The 17,083-nt window shown below is 53.8% G+C and overlaps 2 protein-coding genes across 5 annotated transcripts; one reads left to right on the top strand and one right to left on the bottom strand.

The window, feature by feature from the left end:
• Positions 1-230: 230 nt before the first annotated feature.
• Positions 231-7,361, top strand: SH2D3A (SH2 domain containing 3A). Its single transcript, XM_045831172.1, is given in 8 exon segments — positions 231-298; positions 2,226-2,640; positions 2,767-2,882; positions 3,003-3,200; positions 3,284-3,395; positions 3,856-4,041; positions 4,612-4,870; positions 7,161-7,361. Coding segments are annotated over 7 exon segments (1,089 nt in total). The 5' UTR covers positions 231-298; positions 2,226-2,474; the 3' UTR covers positions 7,213-7,361.
• Positions 5,669-15,084, bottom strand: TRIP10 (thyroid hormone receptor interactor 10). Of its 4 annotated transcripts, XM_045831171.1 has the most exons (16): positions 14,962-15,084; positions 13,153-13,268; positions 13,008-13,064; positions 12,610-12,685; positions 11,816-11,963; positions 11,680-11,742; positions 11,337-11,441; positions 11,121-11,249; positions 10,463-10,609; positions 10,170-10,364; positions 9,060-9,227; positions 8,690-8,799; positions 6,742-6,874; positions 6,384-6,538; positions 6,184-6,305; positions 5,669-6,087 (listed from the first exon to the last, which is right to left on the bottom strand). In XM_045831171.1, the coding sequence occupies exons 5-16, from the start codon at positions 11,834-11,836 to the stop codon at positions 5,939-5,941; spliced, it is 1,497 nt and encodes a 498-aa protein (XP_045687127.1). In that variant the 5' UTR covers positions 11,837-11,963; positions 12,610-12,685; positions 13,008-13,064; positions 13,153-13,268; positions 14,962-15,084; the 3' UTR covers positions 5,669-5,938. The 4 variants fall into 4 exon arrangements, with proteins under 4 accessions (XP_045687127.1, XP_045687125.1, XP_045687124.1 ...); XM_045831169.1 differs by lacking the exons at positions 12,610-12,685; positions 14,962-15,084 and adding an exon at positions 14,411-14,543 and having other exon boundaries at positions 11,816-11,957; XM_045831168.1 differs by lacking the exons at positions 12,610-12,685; positions 14,962-15,084 and adding an exon at positions 14,411-14,543.
• Between the last annotated feature and the right edge of the window lie 1,999 nt (positions 15,085-17,083).

A 17,083-nucleotide genomic window follows, 5' to 3' on the forward strand; every position in this document is an offset into this window, starting at 1 on the left:
GTTGAGCAGCACCCCTGGTCTCTATCTGCTAGATGCTGGTAGAATCCTCCCTACCTTGCTCCATAGTTGTGACAAACAAAATATGTCTCCTGACCTTGCCAAGTCCCCAGGGGTAGACAGCACCCTGGTTGAGACCCTACGGCCCTAAGTGATGGTGGGTAGTGGTTTTGGGCACTGGTGGGGGCCGCCCTGCTCAGGCTGGGTCTACACACCCACCTTGTCTCTGTCCTCCGGGGCTAGGAAGTGGAGCCAGTCAGCCTGCAGGCCTGGAGCATGTGTGAACCAGACCGTGAACCAGGTGAGACTTCCACGACAGCCATGGCTCAGAGATTTATTTGCCCCTCACTCCCTGAGTGATCTTAGGGAGGTGACATAACCTCCTGGGAAATGGAGACAATAATGCTCTCAAAGTTGTTACAGTGGTTAAAAAACACATAGGAACTTTATAGGTGCTTACAATGTGGGTTTACCGTTATTCTCAAGCTCTGCGTGTTCTGATCATGGCTGACTTCCCTAATAACCCCTGTCTTTGCCCGCACTGCCATCGGTGTCACAGTCTTCCTTTCCCTTGCTAGAACATTTCAGATTTGTTCCTGCTGCAGGGCCTTTACACTAGCTGTTCTCGCCATTGGAAAGTGCATTCCCCTAATCTTTTTCTGACTCCTTCTCATCTAACATGAGTTCCTCAAAACAGCTTCCCCTAATCATCCCCCCTAAAGAAGATGCCCCCTCCCTCATGCCTGGTCTGCCTCACCTGCCCTGTCTGTCTCCCAGCCCATTCAGCACGAGCCCTCTCTTCATGCCAGGGCCTCTGCTACATGCTGAGATCCATCAGTGAACAAGAGAGGCAAAGATTTCTGCCCTAGTGGAGCTCACATCCTGTTAGGAAAAGATAGACCAGGAACAACAAAAATTAGTCAATTGTGGATGATTTGGAGTAAGAATTAAAAGTATAATAGCCCTGGCCCGTGTGGCTCAATTGGCTGTCATTCCACAAAGTGAAAGGTCACAAGTTTGATTTCTGGTCAGGGCACATGCCTGGGTTGCAGGTTTGGTCCCAGGTCTAGTTACATACGAGAGGCAGGCAATTGATGTTTATCTTTCATATCAATGTTTCTCTCCCTCTTTTTGTCCCTCCCTTCCCTCTCTCTAAAAATAAATAAATAAAATCTTTTAAAAAAAATAATTAAAAGTACACCAGAGAGCCCTGGCCAAGGTAGCTCAGCTGGTTGGAGCATCATCCTGATGTACCAAGGTTGTGGGTTCAATCCCCAGTCAGGGCAGATAAAAGAACCAACCAACGAATGCATAAGTAAGTGGAACAATAAATAAGTCAATGTTTCGCTCTTTCTCTCTCCCTTGCTCTTTTTCTATAAAATCAGTAAATTAAAAAAAAAATTAAAAAGAGATACAACAGAGTATGGAGGATTTTAAATAGTAGTCAGGAAAGGCCCCATGGAGAAAAATTCCGAGGGGTAAGGACAAGAAGGATGTGGGTAACAGGGTGAGAGTGGTTCAGGCAGAAAGAACAGTGCAAAGGTCCTGTGGCCAGAATCAGAGTCTGAACTACTCATTCAAACAAAAAGAGGAGAGTATAATTGAAGAAGTGGCAGTGAGGGGAAGTTGGAAGAAGATCTGAAACTCAGATTTTGAGAGCTTTTTTGGCTACTGGGAAGACTTTGGCCATTACTCAGGGTGAGCTGGGAACCACAGGAAGGCCCTATAATATGGTCTATTTAAATGTTTTGTTAGTACAGAATCTCCCAAAAGTCTGGGTGTAGTTTTAAGTTCTAATAATTTTTAAAGTAAACATGCCACAAACTTAACAAATGACATCATTTGAAGGTTTGATGAATTCTGTTGCTTTTATGTTTATGCAGTTTTGTGAATTTGATTAACATTTTTATTTTCTATCATCAATACTTTGTCATCTTCAATCAGAGGGACAGAAACAAAGGATTCAGATTTAAAATGTGGTATTCAGAATTCGCAAAACTACATAAGTACCAAAGAAAGTTTATTTTCAAACCAGTATGTAGCATTTATACTGGGGAAGTTGTTAAAGTTCAAAGCCATGGCAAAATAGGTATGAATACCTGGGTATTGACTGAATGCGTGGATGAGCTGGTACCCACTCAACTGTCTTCTCTGTGCACCTCCTGCACCCCGTCTTCTATGGTCCCCAGGAGCCTCCGCTATGCCCACCCTTGCTCTGTCTTGCATAGGTAGTGGCCCTGTGTTGCTGAAGACCCTGACTCCCCTGGGATTCACTGCTAACAGCCTCAGGGCCTTGGATGGGCAGCTTCTTAAGCTGCCAACCAAGCCACCTCAAACACCCTCACTGGTGCTGCCTGATGCCTCTGGACAGTCCCCAACGTACTGTGAGCTGGTGCCCCAAGTGTCCCATGCCCCAAGTGTTCGGTGCCCAGGGAACATCCCCTGGCTACAGCTAGCTGCCCAGATCCAGAAGGCCCATGGCCACAGGCAGAGGTGTCTTTCTGCCCCCCTGGCACCCCCTCCAGCCTACTGGACCCTCAAAATCAGCCCCTGGAGCTGGAAGTCCTGTGTGCTCTCCGAGGCCTGTTCCTGGAGCACCATGCTGGGAGCACTGCCCTCCACTTACTACTAGCAGACTGCCAGGTGAGTCACATACAAGGTCCCTTCTCACCAGGCATTGGAGAGGCCCAACCGCGCGTCTCATACCCCTGCACTCACTCTGTTCACTTGTCCTCCTCACTTCCCCCAACTCAACGCCCCTGCCCCCAGGCTGCTGGCCTACTGGGAGTGACCAAGGCTCAGCAGTATGCCACGGTGGTTGCCTCTGGCCTGGAGCTGCTCACACTTCCCCACCGCCTTCGCTTGAGGTCAGAACTGCCGGAAAGGTGAGGCAGCTATCTGGAATTCCCCGGATCTCCAAATTTCCCCACTCAGGGAGGGGAGATGGGCAATAACACCTCGTGTCCTTCCTCACTCCGAAATACAAAACCTCCCCACGACCCCATACCCTTGCCCTCTGCCTCCACAGGCACGAGGTGCTGGTGCTGGCCAGTGCGCTGGTATTGCTAAGCTGCACAGAATCGCTGAAGGAGCGCACAGCCGCCCTGAAGGGCCTGGTGGAGCTGGCACTGGCGTGGCAGCCAGGGGCAGCGAGGGACTTGCCTGGACTGGTTGCAGTTATGGGCGCCCTGCTCATGCGCCAGGTGCATGGGGTGCAGGGATTAGGGGAACGCCAGAGTGCAGGAGATGGGGAAGAGGAGTCTTCTTACCAGGGTTCTTACCCCAGGTGTCCCGGCTGGAACGCAGGTGGCGCTAACTCCGAAGGAGCCACACCGAGGCTGCACTGGCCTTCGAGCAGGAGCTGAAGCCGCTGACGCGGGCGCTGGATGAGGGCACCGGTAGATGGCTTCATTTGGAGCCGCGCGCCCACTCTAACTCAGAATTCTAACCAAGGGCTAGGCAAAATCCCTGCCTCTATCCTTAGACCTGCCCATTCGCTATTGGATCCGCCCTCTTCGCCCTAGACTCTGCCCTCCTAACCAGACCCGGCCTTGGACCCAACCCCTAGGTCCCGCCCCCACTGTGCCCTAAGCCCCACCCCTTTACCATAGGCCCCGCCTTCTGTACCCTAGGCTTCACCCTCTGCACTAGGCTTGGTCCTGGCCCCAATCCCTAGGCCCCGCCCCTGCCCTATACCACTCCCTTGACTCAATCAAGCTCTGCGAGGCTCAAGCCTATTCCACCCAAGTCCCGCCGGTCGGTTACTTTAATCCTAGGATGCCTGGCCCAATGTCCCGCCTTCTTCACCTTAGGCTCTGCTCCCCGCCCCAAGCCAACCCCACACCCTTCACCCCACAGGATCCTGCGACCCTGGCGAGGTGGCGCTACCTCACGTGGTAACAGTGGCGCGCCTGCTGGAAGGCGAGGAACTCCCGGGGCAGCTGGACGGGAGCTGAGAGCAGCTGCTACGCATCCTGCAGGGGGCGCGTCACATGGCCCAGGACGCGCCCAAATTCTGTAAGGCCGCGGCCCAGCGTCTGCAAGGTGAGTGCCCCCTCTGTGCTGTGCTGCCCTAACCGGATGCCCCCAAATCTTGCTAGGGACCGAAGCCTCTTGCCACGCCTCCCAGAGTCCCACACAAACTGGGATGGCTCCTCTTAGGGACTCCCAAGCCTGCTTTGCAACCAGCAGTGATGAAAGTGACCTATAGCCGAAAGGGGCGGACCTGCCCCCCAGAGTCACGCCCACAGGTCGCACTCCCACCCCTCCCAACTCTTCCCAAGTTTGTTGCGCAGGTTGTCCTGGGACCCCAAATCTTGACTCCGGGCCTCTCTATCTCCAGGCACAGTCCCTAAGGTGGAGCCCCTAGCAGCTCAAATCAGGAACAGCACCTCCATGCACGCTGGCCCAGCTCACCTCCGCCAAGCCCTTCCCCAAACTTCCAGAGACCCAGCAGCCCGCTCCCCACCAACCCTACCTAATTATCAAGAGTACTTGGAGCAGAGTCCCGCCAAGCCTCTGCTGGATCAAAGTCCCCAGGGGAAAATGCAGATGTGAGGAGGGGCAGGGAAGGGGACTGGGCCCCACCCCCAGCGCACCCAGCCCTGCCCCCAGGATTCCAGCTGAACCCGGAGCTGCAGGAGGCCCTGACCACTGACTTCCTGCGAAGGCTGCTCTGGGGAAGTTGGGGCGAGGGGACTCCGCGAGCTGCTCGTCTGGAGAAGCTTCAGCACATCCTCAGTGCCCTGTCGCAGCACCTGGAGCCTGACTGCTCAGTGCAGATCCCCTTCTTCACACTGGTACACTCAGACTTCTGGGGACCCCAGCAGGACACCAAGGAAGTCATCCCAGGTTGCTCACACAGCCAAACAGGGTGAGGACCCACACCCTGACTTGCAAGACCCACCCTGCCCACTAAAAATATACTGGGATCCTGGGGTGAGGGGAGCCTCCTACCCCACACCAGAAGACACAGATGTCTAGAGGCCCTGGCTGCCCTCCCCCATCCCCACCCCCACACACATCCCACAAATGGTGAATACGTAGCTTCTAATGATAAGGGAACTTGCAGAGTTAAGAGGCCAGAGTTCAAATGTGTGACTTCTAGCCCTGACTGTGTGGCTCAGTGGGTTGGGTGTTGTTCTGAAAACCAGGTCACTTGTTCAATTGCCAATCAGGGCACATGCCTGGGTTGAGGACCAGGTTTCTGGTTAGGGGCTTGTGAGAAGCAACTGATGTTTCTCTCCTTCCCTTCCCCTCCCTCTAAAACTATAAATACAATTAAAAAATAAATAAAAGTTGTGTGGCTTCTAGCAGATTGCTTGCCCTCTCTGTGCGTTCCTTCAACACAAAAGTGAGGCTGCACTTTCTAAGGGTTATGGGAATTACAGCTCAGTGCTTAGAGGCCATGGGTGGAGAATGCCTGGCTCCCAGTATGTGCTCAATAAATGCCACCTGTTCTCAGCGAAACACGAAAGGGATGATGTTTAGCACCCTTTCCCTACACTGGTCACAGACAAGGACCCAACTCTTAGGAAGGGACAGGGTATGTCCAAGGTGTGCCCAAGTTCACCTCCCCTTCCTCATTCCCTATGTGGCCTGTAAGGAGGGTGGCATTTGAATATCCCACCCTAGCACCTAAATCTCCTAATAAAGCATGGACTCCAAGAACTTGACATCATTTTTTTTTAATATATAAAACAAAACAGCCCTAGTCAAGTGGCAGGAAGAAAAGATTTAAAACACGAGTATGTACATCAATGGTAGAAGGCACAGCGGGTCCATCTGAGGTGAGGGGTGGAGGTGGGGGGCAGCAGGTTACACAGGTCTCAGCTGAAGCCACGGGGGCAGAAATAAAGTGCGTAGGTCCTGGGGGCCCCCCTGTGGCCCAGAAGCAGCAGCCGACAGCTGACAGCCTCCCTCTTCCCACCTCTGGCAGGGTTCAGTTGAGCGTGACTCGGAGGTAGGAGGTGGGCACGTAGCCTTCACCTCCCTGTTTCCGCCTGACCCGAGTCCAGCCATCACCCTTGTCCTCTTCCATGAGACTCAGGTCTTCACCCTCAGCCATGGAGATGGTGCCCTCGCTGGACCCTGTCGTGGGGGTGGAGGTGGACTCAGGCCTGCTTCAGGCGAATCTGAACAGAACCTAGCCAGACACCCCCCAGCGCCACCCAAACTGATGCTCACCTTCGAAGTGATAGATGGCCACACAGTGACCTATAGGGGATGCAGGTTCCTCCTCAAAATCCTCATCGAACTCTGTGTAGATGGGGGTGTCCTGGCCTTCCTCCAGGGGGGGCTCTTCAGAGCTGGTAGGGGAGAGCAAAGCAGTGAAGCAAGGCCTCCCATGTCCCGGGGGGCAGACCCACTGTGGCTACTCCACTCACCTCTCCTTGTTGTCCTGTGATTCCCTGTTGCTGCTGCTGCTGCTGCTGCTGCTGTCGGGTGGGGCGCTAGCTGGGGGGTCCGGAGGCCGGGTGTGCCGGCTCAGGCTGTCCCCCCGGTTGCTCAGGACCCGGCTTTCGGCTTCTGCCAGCCAAGCCTGAGAGAAGACCATGCGGTCAGTTCCAGGGCAGGGCTCTGGGGTCAGCCCGCTCTGGGCTCAGATGTTTCCTGAGATCACCCATGCACACCCAGAGCTGTGATGAGAAACAGCTGGAGCCTCCCCACAACACCTCCCTGTCCCCCAGGCTGTGACTCAGCCGGGCTGGCCGGCCCCCGCCCCTCCCCAGGGTCTTCCCTGACCTCATACTTCTGCACTTCCAATTTCAGCCGTTCGATGTTGTTCAGAGTTTCTGCAATCTGGGGCTCCAAGCTGGTGGGGTCCCCCATCTGGGGTGTCTTCTCATATACATCCTTCATTTTCTTCAGGGCTTCCCTAGGACCAGACAGGCAGAGGAAAAAGATCAGCCCTATGTGATTTAACGAGCAAAAAATATGGGCTTTGCTTCAGGGAGCAAATAGCCAAAGACAGTGGTTAAAGCTCACATACTAGTAGTGCTTCAACGTCTGGGCTCGAATCCCAGTCTGGGCATTTCCTAGTTGTGTCATTTGGGGTTGTTCTGAACCTGTCTCAGTATGCTAACCTGGACAATGGGGATGATGATATATATGTCTCATGGGAATGGTTGTGAAGATTCACAACAGTGCCTTTATTTATTCAGATGCACACTGAGGGCTGCATGGCAGGCACTGTTCCAGGCATCAGAAATGTAACACCAAGCAAGTCAGCCAGGATCCTGCCTCTGCTCACACACAGTCTCTCAGGAAAACTTGGGAATGCCAGTGAATCCATGGAAAGGGTTTGGAATAGTGCCTGGTACACAGTAAGTGCTCTATAATTGCTAGGTGTTATTCTTATCATCAGTCCCTGGGCCCTATTTCCTTCAAAACTAAAAATACAAGCAATAATAGTTGTGAGCATAGATTTCTGGAAAATGTCAAACATGGGTTCAACTTCTTTCCAGTCCTAATATGACCCATATTACAGATGCAGAAACTGAGGCACAGAGAGGCAAAACAGCTGGAATTCAAGGTCAGTCTGTCTTGACTCCAGAGCATGTACCCTTAAGCCCTAATTTGACACCAATAAAAGCCCTTTTATACAAAATGGCAAAATAGACTTTGTCTGCCTGTCTGCAAGTGGCAAACGTCATTTCTATTATGTAAGAAGACTGGGAAGAGGATCTTGCTGTTTGGAAAGAATGAGTACAAACTTTTATTTAATCTGCCAGATTTGTTATTGTTAATATTTTAAGTGTCTGAGTTAGTTAATAGATAACCATATGTCATTTTTTTAGCCCATTAATGTGGTGAATGAGACTTATAAGCTTTTTTTATATACTGAACTGTCTTTGCATTATGGGGTTAACACCCAACTGCTCATAACTTTTTAAAAGTCTTTTTAAAAAGCTGTTTTATTATGATAAAACATACATAACATGAAACTTCCCTCTTGAACCATTTTTGGTTCATTTACGCCAACCATACAGCTCCACGGCACAGAGCACATTCACACTGTTGTGCAGCCATCACCACAGCATGGTGTGTTAGTTTTACACACACCACTGGATTTGCCTGGCTAGGATGTTGCAGCATCTAAGATCCTAAGTGAATTAAAATGAACCCGTAATTTTATTTTCTTGAATTCTTGCTAACTGATTTTGAAATCGAAACGCCACCAGCCTCTAAAATGAGCTGGTGGCGTTCACTCATTTTGGGTGTGCGAATGAGTTGTATAATATGGAAAGTAACTGTTTCTTACGAGGGGGTAGGAATTACCTACATAACCGCCAGGGCCTGGGGCTTGTTGGGAGAGGTTTGAGTACAATTCAATGTGCAGCTGTCCCTGACTTACTATGGTTTGACTTATGATTTTCGACTTTGTGATGACCTGAAAATTATACCCATTCAGTAGAAAGCATACTTCGAATTTCGATCTTTTTTACGGCTAGCGATATGCAATACGCTACTCTGTCGTGAGGCTGGCAGCAGCAGACAGCCACAGCTCCCAGTCAGCCACGATGAGGAATGTGAATAAGTAATACTATGCAGTGTGGTATTATAAATGCATTTTGACTTTTGGTATTTTCAGTTTATGATGGGTTTATCAGGCATCACCCCATGGTAAGTTGAGAAGCATCTGTAATTCTTTGTCATTTTTTCTCCTTTGTCTGCCTCCCTCTCACCTTACCTCTGGTCAACCTCCTTCTGGAGTTCACGATTTCGTTCCTCCAGCTGCTGTTGAAGCCGCTTTCTCTGCTGCTCCGGGGGCAAGTGGCTAAAATCTTCAGTCACCACTGTCTACAAGGTGGAAAGAGAACTGAGTTTGGATCACAGAGTCGGAGCTCCCAGGCTCTAAGACATTCATAAGATACACCAGTCCACCTTCCTCCCGACCCAAGGTTCTTGGGGGGCAAGGCCATGCACACAGCAAAGCAGGTCCGAGTCACGCAATGGGAGGAGGGGCCCAGCCGGCAGCAGGAAGCGAGCCCAGGGTCCCGCCACCCGGCCGCTGGGCAGGCTGGGGCTGCCCCTCCTCCTCCCCTGGAGGCCTCACTTACCCCACGGCTACCTCGAAGGCTGCGGAAGGATGCTAGCCGCGGTTTGACCGACTTACTGATCTCACTCAGTATGGCCAAGGGGTCGAGGCCGGAGCGGGGGGACGGGGGTCCATTAGGCAATGCCGAGGGCATGGGGCCCCCCAGGGGGGAGAGGGGTGGAGGACGCGGCTACCAGTGGGGACCGTGGAGGGGTAGGTCAGGAGGGGTGGGAGAGTACAGAGAATGAGTACAGATATGGACGGACGGAGGGACGCAATAAAGGAAAAAATCAAATGGAGAAAAGAAAAAAAACGGTAAGAAAACCACAACTCAAGATGCACAATTACACACAGAAAATGCATGCAAAGAACACAAAAATCTGGGAGATGGCAGGAGGGCATCAGATTGTGAGCCAGAAGGCCAGACCCCTTCCTCCCCCAGGATCTCCCACATCCCCTGCACCCCATGTTCAGTACCTAGGTCGGGGTTAAGCCTGTGCTTCTGTTTCCCCACCCCCAGCTTTCTTGGCTCACAGTCTAGAACGTGGGGGGAGATGTATGCAGCAGTCAAGGGCAAGCAGAGAGAAGGGTCAAAGGCATGAAATATCAGAGGATTACAGGTGGTGTTTCAGCCGGGTAGGGAGGAGTGCCATATATAAACTGAAGCAGGGTAGCAAGGGCCAAAGGTACAAACTAGGCAGGGGGCAGTTGCTGAAGGTATAAACCAGGGTGTCTAGGTACGTGTTTGACATTGAAAACCAAAAAACCCAAGATAAAAACAGCCTGGATATTGGGAATCCCATAGGTAGGATGAAGAGAGGCCCAGGGGAAGTCCCCAGGGCCAGTATCTGAGCCCTTGACCAGCCCTCAATGCCACAAGCAGGTCTTCTCCTAGCATCCTGAGAAGCAGCAGACAGACGCCACATCCCCCCTCCTTCTCCTGGCCCCCCATCAGCCTCAGGGGACTCCCAGGCCAATCACCGCCTTCCTTCCCTCTAGCCTGGGCTGGCAGCCAAGAGGAAAATTCCTGCCCGGGACTCAGAGTTCCAGTGGCTGGAGCTGACTCAATGGGCCCCCCCACCACCGTCACTATCCCCACTCATACCCCCTCCCCAAGAACCCTGGCCCCCACCTTGTTCTTCTTGCCAAAGGGCCAGCGTTTGGCACGGCTACGGGCCGGGCCTCGCAGCTCAGGCCGACCATCTGAGGGGGTGCCCAGGCTGCTATCCGAGGGCGCACGGTTCATGGGCTGGCTGAAGTCTTCAAATTCCACATCGCCTGGGCGGGCAAAGCCTGACTTGTGCAGCTCAATAAGAACCTGGGAGTCCTGGAGGGAGGGCATGGGGAGCGTAGAAGGCAGTTAGGGGCCAGACTAGGTGCCTAGACTTCGGGGTCCTCCTGCCCACCCCAGGATCAGGCACCCACGTTCTTGGTGTCCACGGCAGCGGCAGCCACCTTCATGCCCTCTAAACACTTGGTGATGATGGGCAGCACCTGCAGCTCGGCCTCTGACAGCAGCCCATACCCAGCCCCCAGGTGGGTGGTCCGGCGCTCATCCATGTCCTGTAGCTTCTGCAGGGACAGGGCAGGGGTGCTAATGGTGGGGCTGGAGCACAGACCCTTCCAACCCAAGGTGGTCAAGGGAGAGACAAGGGGCCAGGGTGGTTTCAGAGGGGACTTGAAGGAACCCACTAATCCCCTGCCTAGGGAGTCAAGAAATGTTTCTCAAAGGAGGCAACAATGGAGCAGGAGAAAAAACAGACCCAGCATAGATAACTGCCAATCCCAGGATTAAGACAGAGAGTGGAATAGAAAGCTGAAAAAGAAGAGGGAAAATTCAAGATCTTTCAGAGAGGTTGTTAGAGCTGGGGCTTAGAAGAATGAATAGGATTTTCAAAAGTTAAGACAGACATCCCTGGCAGGAGGAACAACTTGGCGGAAGGCAGAGCTCACTATTACTGTCTCTAAACCCCTTTCGGTTCAGAGACTGGGACACTGCCTCTGGGGTTTGGACAAATGTGTAGGAGATGGTTAACAGTGAGGTCTTTTTCGGGAAGGTGGGCTGGGGGCTCGGAGCACTCACATCAAATATCTGGGGCATCTGGGAAAAATAGAAGTGGGCCTGGTCTCGGTTGAAACGCTGTAGTTGGGCTGCGTACTCATTTTTGCTTTCTTCTGCCATGTGACTCCGAAGGTGGGCCTGTTGCTTGGCCTGAAGAATATCAAGGTGGGGGGTCACTGGAAGATTCTGGCCCTGTCCCATCCTGACCTCTGAGCCTGTCCCAGACCCCACAAGCACCTTCTCCACATCGGCCTTTGTGGCATTGATATCTTGGTCTAGCCGTTCTGCGGTCTGGGCTGCCTTCTCCGCCTCCCGGCAGTCACGCTCAAATTTACGCTTACTCTGTGTGGGGAACAGAACCAGAATGAGGGGGCTGCCACCATCCCTGATGGCAAGGGGGTATGGGAAGCCAAGATTTCAGGGACTGGCAGGAAGTTACCCGGTAAATGGGGAGCAATGGGTACTGAGGAAACCCTCAGGGAAGGGGGTGGTCCTGGCCAGACAAAGGGGACAGCCCTAGGTCAGCAACCCTCACCATGCTCCCTGGGACAATGGCCACCCTCCACACCCACAAACTCACATTCTCCAACTGTTTGAAGCCACTTTCCAGCTGCTGCTGGGCCCGACGGCCTTCTTGTAAATGCTGTGGGAAGAGGAACAATAGGCTCAGGTCATGGCAGGGGCCCTCGGGAAGACCCAGGGAGGAGACCACTTACCATCTTTCTCTCCTGTTTCATCTCTTGTGAGTATTTAGCCAGGTCAAGACACACACGGACACTGAGGTTCTCCGCCACCAGCTCCCGCTGGCCTGCAAAGTCATTTACTTCCTGGAGAATCTGCACAAAGGACTGCTGCTGGCTGAACCTCAGGGAGAGAGGGAGGCAGGGAGCCAAAGGTCAGGCCCCAGAACCCATCTCCATGAGAAGGGGTAAGACCCAAGACATTCACCCCTGAAGCAATGACAAATTCTGGCCCATATCCCATACCCCTAACTCTTGAGTAGGATGAATTTCAGAACTCAGAATTTGAGGGTTCTAGAAAAAAGACACAATGCTTATACCATCTTTTGTGCATCACCCCAGTGGGGTCAGGGGCAACTTCCTGTAGTCCAGGGGTGTCAAACTCATTTTCACTGGGGGCCACATCAGCCTCATGGCTGCCTTCAAAGGGACGAAATAATTTTAGGACTATATAAATGTAATACTCCTTAACTGCTAAGGAGTTGAAATTACATTCAGCCCTTTGAAGGCAACCGCGAGGCCGATGTGGCCCCCGATGAAAGTAAGTTTGACACCTCTGCTGTAATCAAATACTATAAATAATTTCACAGTGAAAAGTATTAATATTCACACCAAGTGGGATAACAACCAAGCCCATAATTAACCTGATCCACATCAAGTGAGCTCAGGTCAGAGGTGGCCTCCAAATAAGTTACCGGAAAAACTTAATTTCTAGAACTTTTTGGATTCTGTACAGGAGACCCAGATTAAAGTGAAATGCTCCTACTTACTATGGGCTGGGCACTGTTTTAACACATTAACTCAGTTAATCTTCACATGAGCCCCACAAGGTCATGGTCATCATGCCTATTTTACAGACGAAGAAAACAGAGGCACAAAACTTAAGTCACTTGCCCAGAGTCACTTATTTAGTAACTGCTGGAGCTTCCCCCATTTAATAGGTGGGAGGAAATGGAAGCAGAGAACTTGAGTCAATTGCCCAAAGCAGTTTGGCTAGAAAATAGTGATCTAGGATTCACCCCTGGAGCCTGTTCCTATGCTCTTACCTCTAGTTGAGAATCAAGATGAGAGGTGAGGGACCTGAATGAGTGGCCCAGCTAACAGGGAAAGTGGGATCAACGCTCCCTGTCCCCCCAAATCTAGCCTCACACCTCCTCTCCATCCTTACTTGGATTCAGGGTCATCTTTGACAGGTCTCTTGGGCAAATATTTTTTCACCAAGCTCCTAAGGGGAGAGAGAGGCAGGAAGGCTGAGCCCCCAGCCCCCCAAACGCGCCCATTAGCACCAGGGGAAGTTCACCCTAGGGTCTCACCGCAGCTGCTTCGCATAAGCCTGCTCCACCTCGGTCCGCTCTTTCACAAACTTCACATATCTGTCCAACAGGTCCAGCCCCCACTGCGTGTGCCGCTCTATAACCTCAAATTGATCCTGACAGAAGGTGGGGGTGGGGAGGACCGGGTCAGGACCCTGCCGCCAGACACCAGGGAGCCTCAAGGCTATGAGCTACAAGAAGGAGTGGCTTCCCACACCCGCCCCTGCGCGGCTGGGGCGGAGAGGCAGGAAACCGGCGGGAACCCCCTCCCCTTCCCGGGAAGGGCCAGGGAACAGGGGCGGAGCCCCAGCCGGACGGCAGGGTCCCCGTCTCCGGACGTCTCCCGACTGCCAAGAGGGGTGTGGAACGGGGCAGGGCCACTCCCCTAATCCCCCCAGATTCCGGAAAATCCGGCCGGCCCGGCGTGAGTCAGGGCTAAAGGAGCAGGGTTCCCTGCAGCTTGAGGGGGGGCTTAGAATGACCAGCGGGGCAGACACCAAGTTTTCCGGGTCGCACGCTCTCTGGTACCCCTATCTACTCAGTTTACCCCACTGACTCCACTGCACTTCCAAAAGAAATCCCACAGTTGAGGAGGGGGGCGATCTAGTTACCTCGCTGCACCCAGGAACCCAGGGATGCCACCGCCCCCAGAAAGAGGAGGGGTCGGAGGTCCAGGCTAGGATAGGGGGAAATTCCTGGGGTTTCCAGAGCTGAGTTTAGAGGGTGTCTGGGGCCGGCCCCTCCTCGTGCCTGGAAAGGGCTGGGGGAGGAGAGCCAGCCTCACAACCCCTTCCCCCACTAGAGCGTCCCAAGCCCCTAGGTGTTGACTGGAGGCGACGCAAAGGGCGGTCAGAACTTCTAAGTCCCACGTGGGGTAGAAAGTGGCCAGACGGTCCCCTCCCCCTCACCAGCGGGACAGGCGGGCGGCGGGCAAGAACCCAGGGGCCGTAAGATAAGCCGCCCGCCCAGCCTGGACGCTCAAAATAGGTGACCTCACTCGGCCGTCCCGGCCTGGTCCTAGGATTTCTTTCTCCTCACTCTGACCCTGTGCCTCAGTTTCCCTAGGCCGCACCTGCAAGGTCGCCCTTCGGCCCCGGGCGTCCTGAGACGCCCCGGGAAACTCCGAGAGGGCGGAGCGGGGATTCCAGGGATCGGTAGAAGGAAAAGCGTGGAGCTTCGTCTAAGATGTTGCAGGGGCAAAGGCGGGAGTCTGTACCCCAGTAACAGAAGAACTTGGAGACAGGCCGATTGGACTCACCCACAGTTCGGTGCCCCAATCCATGCTGCTCCGGCCGAGGCCGCAACCAAGGCCGCCGCGCCGGGTCTCCGCCGCCAGCCACCCGCCACCCGCCACCCGCCGCGGGGAGACTCAGCCTAAGGCGGTACGCCGGGTCCCGCCCCACCACGCCCAGGACCCGCCCACCCTCGGCTCTGCCACGCCTCTTCAGGCTCTGCCACGCCTCTTCAGGCTCTGCCACGCCTCTTCAGGCTCTGCCACGCCCCGGCCCTCGAGGAGCTCGTCACTGAGACCTAAAGGTGTGGCCCCCAGGAAGGCGGTCCCAAACGACGCCCCGCCCCCCTTGAAGCTACGTTGTCTGGGGACGGCTGTAGGCGGACGCGTTAAAGGACCCCCATCCATTTTGCAAAATCCTCAGACACTTATCCTCCCTAACCCTGCCCCGTCCCGAACTGTTCTAACTTTCCTCTTTCCCTTCAATCATTTCGTAAAGGGTCAAGACACTAAACCCCATCGAAGAGGTTCTTCCTCCACCCCTTCGCAGGGAGAATCTTAGGTCACCCAGCTCTTACGGGCCGGCCGGGCTCCAGACGTCTATGCTCGTCGCACTAATGATCTAGTCCCTCCGGCCGCAGGGCAGATAGGACTTCGATCCTGCCCAGGACGTGCCTCCGCCAAGGCCGGGTCCATTAGTACCTCCACCGCATCCTGCCTTCCCTTCCCTAAAGTCTGCACGGACCTGAGGACGGGCTGTCCTTGGGGCACCCGGCCCAGGTCCTCCCTCGGCCCACGCCCAGTTCACGCTTGCACCTGCCTATTTTTCAGTCGCATCCATCAAGGCCCAATTAGGTTTAATTGTCTGTACTGACTGGAATTCCGACTCCTCCCCTCCGCCCAGACACTCGGGCCTGGGGCTGGGAAGTGTTTCCGCTCCCTCATAAAAAGTTTGTTCACACTTTGTTAATCCCTTTGAGGCACAGGGATGAAAGGGGAGAGATCCCAAACAGCTCCCACCCTTATTCTCTTCTGCCTGCGGTACTTTCTCTGTGGCTACAGAGGTGACAGATGCTGTGTTGGGGCTGGGAGCTCTGGCCCCAAGGACAAGCTAAATTCTGAGCTTCCGGACTCAGTACACATCACATACCAGGGAGCCCTGGAAGATAGCTCCGGGAGTCCACACTGTGAAAGAAGGCTCTGTGGGGATCTGGCCCCACCTGCTGGTGGCTTTTAAACTAGAAAACCTCAAGTTCCAAAGTGGGTTGTGCTGGAGTTTGGCGAGGCTGGAGTCTGGACAGGGTAGCTCAGCCTGGGATTAGGGTCTCAACTCTGGTCTCGAACTCAGATTAGAATTGGGATTTATGCCAGCCAGATTGGGACTGAAGTTGGGATGAGATCAGATGGATCAGAGGCTTAGCAGAGGGGTCAGCAGCCCACTAAGGGGTGTAACACTCAAACCAGGGTCCAGTGGTCAGGCCTCAAATGGGGTTCACGCTCAGTCCAGGTGGGTGGTCCAACCACAGAGGAAGGCTCAGTGTAGGTGGTCCAGGGTCAGAGGGGCATGGGGAATTAGGCTTTCAGGCTGAAGTCGGGGCTCAGCTGCTTGAAGGAGACTCAGCCTAGGGTCTGGGTTCAGCCCATAATTAAGACCAGCCTGGGATCTCGGGGCGGGCCTCTAGTTCTCTCACCCTGGGATAAGGGACTTCTCCTAAGGCTGGGACTTAGCCTGGGGTCATAGGTCATCCTAGGGTCAAGATCTAGCCTCGGACTAGGTTTAGGCCTTTGGGGTTGATCAAAAAGATTAGAGCAAAACAAGCCTCACAACAGAAACGCGTGTTTACCAAAACCCTGAACTCTGGCTGGGAGCCTCATCCCAGGGGAAGGAAAGTGGAAACGGGTCCTTGGGAATCCTGGGAAAGGTAGTTTGCTTAATGCTTTGTTGAGCTGTTTGCTCCCTCTGCATTCTGGGTACTGTAGTCCTGGGCCGATCTGTCAGTTAAGAGTGGGTGGTCAGATATCAGGTCTATTACAATTGGTTGATGGATTGTTTATCAAGTTACATCCTGTACGGTTCAAGTGATTGTTGAGAGTGGAGGCGGGGTTAAGTGAGGCGAGCACTCCCATTCCGAGCCAATGCTGTCTATTTGGTGTCGTAGGGGCGGGTTTGAGAGGAGGCAATCGTTAATTTGTTAGATTAGCTGGAAAAGCCCCAAGGTCGGCCCCCACCGTGAGGTGATTGGCTCATCGGTAGGTGGGCCTGGGAGCGTCAAAGGCGGTTTCAGAGCAGGAGGGCCCCTGAGATGGCTCCAGAGGAAGGGGCATGCCGGCCGGAGCCCGGTGGAGTGGGGGCAGAAGCTATTTCTGCTGCTACGGTGGGCGCATCCGTCGGCTGGTGCTAATGACATGCCCCAGCGTGCGGCGGTCTGGGGCTTGGGGCGCAGCTTTGTCCCAAAGAAGCTTCTAGCTTGGAGTTGTCTCATTCTATTTCCCGAGTTCCTAATGCAGGATGGAGCGGTCCAACGCCCAGGTTTCCAGGACCGGAGTGTCGTCGTCCCGGGAGCATCCTCAATCCTCCGGATGGAGTTACTGGTCGACCACGCTAGGATTGTGCCCCACCCCCGATGAGCACATCTTCATCTTCCCGGGACCCGCCCCCCCAGACTCTTTGCCCTCCAGGGGTCGCTAAGGATCTTTGGC

Source organism: Phyllostomus hastatus, unplaced genomic scaffold, assembly GCF_019186645.2.
Source record: "Phyllostomus hastatus isolate PE091 unplaced genomic scaffold, TTU_PhHast_1.1 phas_contig_159, whole genome shotgun sequence".
Taxonomy (NCBI): Eukaryota; Metazoa; Chordata; class Mammalia; order Chiroptera; family Phyllostomidae; genus Phyllostomus; species Phyllostomus hastatus.